This window comes from Cetorhinus maximus, chromosome 20 (assembly GCF_964194155.1).
Source record: "Cetorhinus maximus chromosome 20, sCetMax3.hap1.1, whole genome shotgun sequence".
NCBI lineage: Eukaryota > Metazoa > Chordata > Chondrichthyes > Lamniformes > Cetorhinidae > Cetorhinus > Cetorhinus maximus.
Window position 1 is genome coordinate 80,687,591 of NC_135898.1, and position 10,565 is coordinate 80,698,155.

A 10,565-nucleotide genomic window follows, 5' to 3' on the forward strand; every position below is an offset into this window, starting at 1 on the left:
AACATCAACACGAGCCTATCTATAATTACACCTGTGAATAAAATGTCCCTGCATGGAGCGAGACAGTCACAGAGTCAGAAATACATTACAACACAGACAGGGGCCATTTGGCCCATCGACTCCATGCTGGAATGCAATGGAAAATGTTTAAGATGGTGGTGTCACAATGAGGGACAGTAAGACCTCTCCTTCTCTGTCCCATCACCCTTCTCAATCTGGAGTGATCCTGTGACTCCAGGGTAGACACTCTTAGTTCAGAGTTAGGAAGGTTTTGGGTTCAAATCTCACTAGTGACAGTCCTGGAGAGTTGTGCTCTGGTTAAATATCTAGTTAGATCCTTGTCTCTGGGTGTGGGTGACTCTCTCTTATCGTATGGACTGAGGGATCTATAGACTCTCCTGATGTGTAGGACTGACTCTTATTGGTTGGGAGACATGTGGCTCTGGCCAATGATGGAATATTCATGCTGCGACCTATCAGCTGTGACTCCTACCAGTACCTCACAAAACTTTCCAAAAGAGAATAGAGATACAAGAACAACAGCATTCTTTAACCTCTTCATCTCCATAGAGAATGGTGGTATAGTGGTTATGTTACTGCACTAGTAAACCAGAGGCCCGGACTAATGATCTGGACTCAAATTCCCAAAATGGAAACTGGGGAATTTAAGTTAAAATTAATTTTTGAATAAAAAGATAATCTTAGTGATTCACTAATGCTCTTTTTGGATCAAAATTTGCTTTTCTTACCCAGCCTGGCCTAGAGATGTGACTCCAGATCCACAGCAATGTGGTCGACCCTAATAGTCCCTCTGAAATGACCCAGCAAGCCACTCAGAGGTACAGGGATGGGCAGGAAATACTGATCTAGCCAGTGACGCCCATGTCCAAAACCAAATCTAATCAGCCCGTAATCAGGGATCGTAATGCCATTCGTAACTGTCTCTCCACAGAGCACAGACCCATCATCCTAAGCAATCGTGATTGAACTTTCCGGAAAGCTGGAGTGTCCTTCCTAGTTTATTGTCGTCTTTAAACTGGGGAATATTCCACACGTACACCTCGAGATGACAATGACAGAGCCGCTGTTCTTTCACAATGCAGGATCAGACCACAATCCTGCTCCATCAACGTTGCACATGGTTAATTATGAGTTTGAAATGTTTTTTTTTCCACAGGTACAAAGAGCTTTATCTCCTGCAACCATTTCCGTGCAGTTAAATATTTCTCGGAGAGTGTTTTGTCGCCAGGTGGTTTTCTAGCCTTCCCCTGTGGCAATGAGAAAAATTTCCAGAAGGTAAGGCAATTCACACCACTCACCTGGATCATTGCTGCATTATTCATCAAATCAGATACTCAGGAAACAAAGAGAGTTCTTCACCCTAATACACGGGACCAGTACAATGGATTCAAAAACACTCAACATTGATTTTGGTTTGGATCTTTCTCTGTCCTATTCAAATCATTGAGGGCAGTAAAAGGACATTTTATCTCCACAATACAGCACGGGGTTAGATACAGAGTAAAGCTCCCTCTACACTGTCTCCATCAAACACTCCCAGGACAGGTACAGCACAGGGTTAGATACAGAGTAAAGCGCCCTCTACACTGTCCCCATCAAACACTCCCAGGACAGGAACAGCACAGGGTTAGATACAGAGTAAAGCTCCCTCTACACCATCCCCATCAAACACTCCCAGGACAGGAACAGCACGGGGTTAGATACAGAGTAAAGCGTCCTCTACACCGTCCCCATCAAACACTCCCAGGACAGGTACAGCACGGGGTTAGACAAAGAGTAAAGCTCCCTCTACACTGTCTCCATCAAACACTCCCAGGACAGGTACAGCACAGGGTTAGATACAGAGTAAAGCGCCCTCTACACTGTCCCCATCAAACACTCCCAGGACAGGAACAGCATGGGGTTAGATACAGAGTAAAGCTCCCTCTACACTGTCCCCATCAAACACTCCCAGGACAGGTACAGCACGGGGTTAGACAAAGAGTAAAGCTCCCTCTACACTGTCTCCATCAAACACTCCCAGGACAGGTACAGCACAGGGTTAGATACAGAGTAAAGCTCCCTTTACACTGTCCCCATCAAACACTCCCAGGACAGGTACAGCACGGGGTTAGACACAGAGTAAAGCTCCCTCTACACTGTCCCCATCAAACACTCCCAGGACAGGTACAGCACGGGGTTAGATACAGAGTAAAGCTCCCTCTACACTGTCCCCATCAAACACTCCCAGGACAGGAACAGCACGGGGTTAGATACAGAGTAAATCTCCCTCTACACTGTCCCCATCAAACACTCCCAGGACAGGTACAGCACGGGGTTAGATACAGAGTAAAGCGCCCTCTACACTGTCCCCATCAAACACTCCCAGGACAGGAACAGCACGGGGTTAGATACAGAGTAAAGCTCCCTCTACACTGTCCCCATCAAACACTCCCAGGACAGGTACAGCATGGGGTTAGATACAGAGTGAAGCTCCCTCTACACTGTCCCCATCAAACACTCCCAGGACAGGTACAGCATGGGGTTAGATACAGAGTGAAGCTCCCTCTACACTGTCCCCATCAAACACTCCCAGGACAGGTACAGCACGGGGTTAGACACAGAGTAAAGCTCCCTCTACACTGTCCCCATCAAACACTCCCAGGACAGGTACAGCACGGGGTTAGACACAGAGTCAGCCTTCCTGTTTCTGATAATTTAGTGTATAATATATATACAGGAGCTCTTTCATTTGTCAGGATAAATTTATAAAGATTTGTTTAGTTTGCTTGTCCATTCAGTGTCCTCTCCAGCTGCAGTTGGGGAAGTGAGGTGTCTGCCACAGATCTCACTGGCCCAGTCGATGTGGTCTGTTCACTGTCTGGGGATCATGGCCACTTTGTGCTGTTCTTCATCTTCCACTCGTGGCGCCAGCGGCTGCATCGTCCACGTCCTGTGCTGAGCGCTGGGCACTCTCTCCGAGGGACCTCTGCTGCAGGCTCAGTGCTGAAGTGTTGGTTTTTTTATGCAGTATGTGTCCACCAACCTGTCCACCTGGACAGTTAATGACAATTCACACTTGGTCTCCCTTTTGTGTGCAAACTCATGAAGATCCTGCCAACAACGATGACTGAATAATCACAAGTGGTCTCCCAAACTGTGAACCATGCAGACATGTGAACCAATAGTCCATTCAGGACCAACCAACTAATCCTCAGTTAACAACCCAATGTCAAAGGTCTAATTTGAGTGAAGGGTGAGAACGTGTTAAAAGATTCAGATTGAAAAGTTTCTCCCCTCCAACAGGTGGTGCCAGTGAGCTTTCTAATACTTTCCAAATCTGGTCTGAAACTCCAATGGGTTTATCACAATTTGAAATGTTCCCAGTCACTCCATTCTAAAACCACCCTCCTCCACTACCCCTCCACCTACCCTTCAGCTACTCTCCATCCTGCTTTGGAGGTTTACTAACTGTACGGTTAACAGGCTGGAATGGGGAGAATGGCTGATCCCTCTTTCTGTGTAATGCAGGAAATTCACAAAACTGATCCATGAAAAACCATTCCGCTCAAATTGAGGCGATTACCTGAGAGTTTCTGTCTTTAGCAGCACCCACACCTCCCCTCTCCAATCGCCACCCCACCCCCCACAAACTGGCAATGAACCCTGGGGCTCCCCTAAACCTGTCTGCCGGGCGGTTTAACCCCTCGGTTGGGCTGCGTGGGCTCTGAAGGTTTGGCAGGCTTCCCCCCGAAATAGATCCAAGGCCCAGGGGCCAACTGGTTGGTATCTTCAGGGCCCCTTGTCATTGGTTCCTGGGATTGTTCCCTGCACCTGTTCCTTCACTGCTCAGAGCAAAGCTGAGGGGTGTGGTGATGTTTTGAGGTTGCTGGCGAATGACGGGTTGTGTTTCTGTCAGGCGGAGTGCTTTGCTTGTCCAGCTGAAGGCTGTCCCACCATGGGATACAACATTGGGACGTACCGACCTGCAGCTGGCCTCCTACACCAGAGATTCTATCTTAAAACAGGAGAATCCAGCCCCTTCGGACGTGAGTACAACTCTTCAGCAGCTTCTTAACCCTTCACAAACACCCTGGAAATAGCTGCAAGTCAGGAAATGGGAGGGAGGGAGGAACTCGGGAAAATTACAATCACCGGGGAAGTGGTATTGAGCAGATGGTTGGGGCTGCGGGCTGACAAATCCCCAGGTCCGGATGGACTTCACCCTAAGGTCTTGAAAGAAGTGGCTAGTGAGACAATTGATGCACTGGTTTTAATTTTCCAGAATTCCCTACATTTGGGTCGGAAAATAGTGAATTCAACTCCTTTATTCAAAAAGGGAAGGAGACAGAGAGTTGGAAGCTACAGGCCAGTTAGCCTAACATCTGTTGTAGGGAAAATGTTAGAAGCTATTATTAAAGATGTTATAGCAGGGCATTTAGAAAAATTCAAGGTAATCAGGCAGAGTCAACATGGTTTTGTGAAAGGGAAATCATGTTTAACTGATTGATGGAGTAGTATATATAGTGTAGGAGGTAACATATTGGCATGAATAGAAGATTGGCTAGCTAACAGGAAACAGAGAGTAGGCATAAATGGGCCTTTTTCTGATTGACAAGATGTGACAAGTGGTGTGTCACAGGGATCAGTGCTGGGGCCTCGACTGTTTACAATTTTTATAAATGACTTGGATGAAGGGATGATGGTATGGTTGTTAAATTTGCTGATGACACTAAGATAGGTAGGAAAGTAAGTTGTGAAGAGGATATTATGAGACTACAAGGGGACATAGATAGGTTAAGTGAATGGGCAAAGACCTGGCAAATGGAGTTTAATGTGGGAAAGTGTGAAATTGTCCATTTTGACAGGAAGAATAAAAAAGAAGCATATTTCTAAATGGTGAGAGATTGCAGAGCACTGAGATTCAAAGGGATCCGGGTGTCCCAAAAAGATTAGAATGCAGGTACAGCAAGTGATTAGGAAAACTAATAGAATGTTATCATTTATTGTGAGGGGAATTGATTATAAAAGTAGGGAGGTTTTGCTTCAGTTGTACAGGGCACTGGTGAGACCACATCTAGAGTATTGAGCACAGTGTTGGTAACCTTATTTAAGGAAAGATGTAAATGCATTGGATGTAGTCATAGGAGGGTTAGCTGGAATGAGCAGGTTGTTTTATGAGGAAAGGTTGGACAGGTTAGGCTTGTATCTGCTGGAGTTTAGAAGAGTGAGAGGCGACTTGATTGAAACCTTTAAGATCCTGAGGGGTCTTGACAGGGTGGATGTGGAGAGGATGTTTCCTCTTGTGGGAGAATCTAGAACGATGGGTCACTGTTTAAAAATAAGGGTCATCCATTTAAGACAGAGATGAGGCGATATTTTTTCTCTCAGAGGGTTGTGAGTCTTTGGAACGCTCTTCCTCAAAAGGCGGTGGAAGCAGAGACTTTGAATATTTTTAAGGCAGAGCTAGATAGATTCTTGATTAACAAAGGGGTGAAAGGTTATTGGGGGTAGCTGGGAGGTTACAGTCAAATCAGCCATGATCTTATTGAATGGTGGAGCAGGCTCGAGGGGCTGAATGGCCTTACTCCTGCTCCTAATTCGTATGTTTGTATGTTCCAATGCAGCAAGTTAACCTGACCCAACTTCCCGGAAAGTGATGGAACATCTATTGTGCACGTGGGGCCAGAGAGAGAGAGAGGCAAGAGGGACTTGGCCAGAGGGGCTGGGAAAACTGTCAAATGAAAATGAACTTAGACCTTCACTTTCAGAAAGGAACTCAAAAAAAACAAATGTGCCGAATAAACCTCACACTCACTCCATCAAACCTCACACTCGCTCCCTCAAACCTCACACTCGCTCCCTCAAACCTCACACTCACTCCCTCAAACCTCACACTCACTCCCTCAAACCTTACACTCGCTCCCTCAAACCTCGCACTCGCTCCCTCAAACCTCGCACTCACTCCCTCAAACCTCGCACTCGCTCCCTCAAACCTTACACTCGCTCCCTCAAACCTCACACTCGCTCCCTCAAACCTTACACTCGCTCCCTCAAACCTCACACTCACTCCCTCAAACCTCACACTCGCTCCCTCAAACCCCACACTCGCTCCCTCAAACCTCACACTCGCTCCCTCAAACCTCACACTCACTCCCTCAAACCTCACACTCACTCCCTCAAACCTCACACTCACTCCCTCAATTTTTTTTTCATTTATTTACATGATGTGGGCTTTGCTGGCTAGGCCAGCATTAATTGCCCATCCCTAGTTGCCCTTGAGAAGGCGGTGGTGAGCTGCCTTCTTGAACAGCTGCAGCCCATGTGGTGTAGGTACACCCACAGTGCTGTTAGGGAGGGAGTCCCAAGATTTTAACCCAGCGACAGTGAAGGAACGGTGATATATTTCCAAGTCAGTATGGTGAGTGACTTGGAGGGGAACTTCCAGGTGGTGGTGTTCCCATCCATCTGCTGCCCTTGTCCTCCTAGAAGGTAGTAATCTTGGGTTTGGAAGGTGCTGTTAAAGGAGCCTTGGTGAATTCCTAACAGTCACTCCCTCATATCTCAGACTCACTCCCTTAAATCTCACACTCACTACCTCAAACAGATCACTGAGTCCAATGAGCCTCAGGCAGTACCAGAACTCAGTGTCTAAACTCTACCACAACTATCCCAATATTTCAGTCAAGCCCAGCTCTCTCACTGTGACTAACTCACTGCCTCTTTTCTCGCCTGCCTTAACTCCTAGTTTGGCGTTATAATGTGTCTGTGACACTCTCTGGCTCTCATTCTGTTTCTGGTATCCTGAATGTCGCTTTGTATGGAACCAAGGGGAATACTCGTCAGCATGAAATCACCAAGTAAGTTTCACGTCTTCATTACAGCATCATTATATTGTTACACTCATCCCTTTATCAACATATCCTGTCCCTTTGTTATCTTTTTGTCCTTTTGTTAAATACTAAAGTCCTTCATTATAATACTTCATATTTTAATTTAAATATTCTATCCATTAATTAAAATATTTCACCCTTTCTCTGGTGTGGGATGAATCACTGCCTTGAGTCTCACTGGGTCTTGAACTCTCTTCGATGTGATGGAGATGTTCAGTTTCTCAGCTGAAGGGTTGTGCTGTTCACTGGATCCCGCGCGGTCACACGCTGAACTCTTCGCTCAGACTCGCAGGTTGAAATATAAGCAGGGAGTTGAATTAGGTAACGTTTTCCATTTTCCTAGAAAGAACCTCCGCCCAGGCAGAACATATTGGGCTCTTGTTGATGCAGAACTGGATGTGGGCGATGTTACCCAAGTGAAGTTTCTGTGGGACAATAACATGATGAACATATTCCACCCCAAACTCGGAGCTGAGAACATCACCTTGGTGCGAGGGAAGGATCACGCCAGGTCAGTTACTACTGCCAACTGCAGCACTTCTCAGTGGAAGGAGCGCGTGTTGGGAAGACTGGGAGCATAAATTCAGGCAGGGTCAGGCATGGAGGATGTGAGGATACGCTTAGGTTAGAAACCTTGCCTTAAAGGATTCTGGGTTCCGAACCTCAATCCAGGATTTAACAAAACAGGTGGAGTGCCACTCTGTCAGAGGGTCAGTACTGAGGGAGTGCTGCACTGTCAGAGGGTCAGTACTGAGGGAGTGCTGCACTGTCAGAGGGTCAGTACTGAGGGGGTGCTGCACTGCCAGAGGGTCAGTACTGAGGGAGTGCTGCACTGTCAGAGGGTCAGTACTGAGGGAGTGCTGCACTGTCAGAGGGTCAATACTGAGGGAGTGCTGCACTGTCAGAGGGTCAGTACTGAGGGAGTGCTGCACTGTCGGAGGGTCAGTACTGAGGGAGTGCTGCACTGTCGGAGGGTCAGTACTGAGGGAGTGCTGCACTGTCAGAGGGTCAGTACTGATGGAGTGCTGCACTGTCGGAGGGTCAGTACTGAGGGAGTGCTGCACTGTCAGAGGGTCAGTACTGAGGGAGTGCTGCACTGTCAGAGGGTCAGTACTGAGGGAGTGCTGCACTGTCAGAGGGTCAGTAGTGAGGGAGTGCTGCACTGTCAGAGGGTCAGCACTGAGGGAACGCTGCACTGTCAGAGAGTCAATACTGAGGGAGTGCTGCACTGTCAGAGGGTCAGTACTGAGGGAGTGCTACACTGTCAGAGGGTCAGTACTGAGGGAGTGCTGCACTGTCAGAGGGTCAGTACTGAGGGAGTGCTGCACTGTCAGAGGGTCAGTACTGAGGGAGTCCTGCACTGTTAGAGGGTCAGTACTGAGGGTCAGTGCTGTACTGTCAGAGGGTCAGTACTGAGGGAGTGCTGCACTGTCAGAGGGTCAGTACTGAGGGAGTGCTACACTGTCAGAGGGTCAGTACTGAGGGAGTGCTGCACTGTCAGAGGGTCAGTACTGAGGGAGTCCTGCACTGTCAAAGGGTCAGTACTGAGGGAGTGCTGCACTGTCAGAGGGTCAATACTGAGAGGGTCCTGCACTGTCAGAGGGTCAGTAGTGAGGGAGTCCTGCACTGTCAGAGGGTCAGTACTGAGGGAGTGCCGCACTGTCAGAGGGTCAGTAGTGAGGGAGTCCTGCACTGTCAGAGGGTCAGTACTGAGGGAGTCCTGCACTGTCAGAGGGTCAGTACTGAGGGAGTGCTGCACTGACAGAGGGTCAGTACTGAGGGAGTGCTGCGCTGTCAGAGGGTCAGTAGTGAGGGAGTGCTGCACTGTCAGAGGGTCAGCACTGAGGGAACGCTGCACTGTCAGAGAGTCAATACTGAGGGAGTGCTGCACTGTCAGAGGGTCAGTACTGAGGGAGTGCTGCACTGTTAGAGGGTCAGTACTGAGGGAGTGCTACACTGACAGAGGGTCAGTACTGAGGGAGTGCTGCACTGTCAGAGGGTCAGTACTGAGGGAGTGCTGCACTGTCGGTGGACCAGTACTGAGAGAGTGTTCCACTGTCAGAGGGTCAGTACTGAGGGAGTGCTGCACTGTCAGAGGACCAGTACTGAGCGAGTGTTGCACTGTCAGAGGACCAGTACTGAGGGAGTGCTGCACTGTCAGAGGAGCAGTACTGAGGGAGTGCTGCACTGTCAGAGGAGCAGTACTGAGGGAGTGCTGCACTGTCAGAGGAGCAGTACTGAGGGAGTGCTGCACTGTCAGAGGAGCAGTACTGAGGGAGTGCTGCACTGTCAGAGGAGCAGTACTGAGGGAGTGCTGCACTTTCAGAGGACCAGTACTGAGGGAGTGCTGCACTGTCAGAGGACCAGTACTGAGGGAGTGCTGCACTGTCAGAGGGTCAGTACTGAGGGAGTGCTGCACTTTCAGAGGGTCAGCACCGAGGGAGAGCTGTGTGGATGGAGTTAGGATATTGATGAACCATGATTTAATTGACTAGTAGGACAGACTTGAGGGGCTCAATGGTCTCCTGTCTGCCTGTGTTTGTAATGGAGAGACAGTAGGCTTCTGTTCAGGAAGGTGGGCGGTATCCCTCATACAAACCTATCTTCAGGATCCCAACCTAAAAATGTAAGCTCTGAAGAAGGGTCATATGGACTCGAAACGTTAACTCTGTTTCTCTCTCTCTGGATGCTGTCAGAACTGCTGAGTTTTTCCGGCACTTTCTGTTTTTGTTTATTATTAGCCGTTCAGGGTGTTGTGTAAACTCTCTAACCCCTCTTCCTTTTTCCTCCGGATAGTTTCCGTTTTTGTGGGAATGAGGTGGTTAAAGAGGAGACCCTACAAACCCTGACACCCTGTGACAACTAGAAAACTGGCCTGAACAGTACTGATCCATAGCAAACCTGTCAGTCAAGGAAGCAAAATCCAAACTCCAATTCCCAAAAGTTTCAACAGGAATGTTTCAACGAATTGTCGTGGGAAACCTGGAATCTAAGGGAAGGGGGGGTGGGGGGGGTGGGGATAAAGAGAATCAACTTCACAGAGGATTGATCGGAATGGGAATGTTTCTGATCCAGGACACACCGATTTCAGGAAATCAGACCAGATCACTCATGTAAAGGCATCATTCCGAGGTGATCAAGTATTCTCGGGTGCAGAATCAAGGAGGATTCCTCTAAAGAGGGGCAGTCATCTTCCTCCATTGACAAATTAACTTGTGTCTGACCCTCTGTATCAATCAAATAAAAAACCTGCTTGCTTATTGACTAATTTTATCATGTGATAGAAATGTATCAGACAGCCAATTTACAGATTACATGGAACAACAGGGAATTAATAGGGGCACTGGGAATTGATGTAGTGGGAGTGAATGGGAAACATTTTGGGTCCATTGGGATTGTGTACAATGAGGATACATGGGGAGGGAATTGTGTCTATTGGGATTGTGTACAGTGGGAGTGAATGGGAAGGGGTTTGGTCCATTGGGATTGTGTACAGTGGGAGTGAATGGGAAGGGGTTTGGTCCATTGGGATTATGTACAGTGGGAGTGAATGGGAAGGGGTTTGGTTCATTGGGATTGTGGACAATGGAAATAAATAGGAAGTGGTTTGGGTCCATTGGAAAAGTATATGATGTGAATAAATGGGAAGCAGTTTGGTCCATTTGGATAGTG

The 10,565-nt window shown here is 48.0% G+C and overlaps 1 protein-coding gene across 1 annotated transcript in view; it reads left to right on the forward strand.

Moving 5' to 3' along the window:
• Positions 1-9,759, forward strand: part of LOC144694610 (inactive pancreatic lipase-related protein 1-like) — a 37,457-nt gene extending 27,698 nt beyond the window's left edge. Inside the window, exons 8-12 of the mRNA XM_078565210.1 lie at positions 1,178-1,296; positions 3,920-4,049; positions 6,749-6,860; positions 7,237-7,404; positions 9,690-9,759. Of these exons, the coding sequence (XP_078421336.1) occupies positions 1,178-1,296; positions 3,920-4,049; positions 6,749-6,860; positions 7,237-7,404; positions 9,690-9,759 (599 nt within the window). The remainder of the gene's footprint in view (positions 1-1,177; positions 1,297-3,919; positions 4,050-6,748; positions 6,861-7,236; positions 7,405-9,689) is intronic.
• Positions 9,760-10,565: the final 806 nt, after the last annotated feature.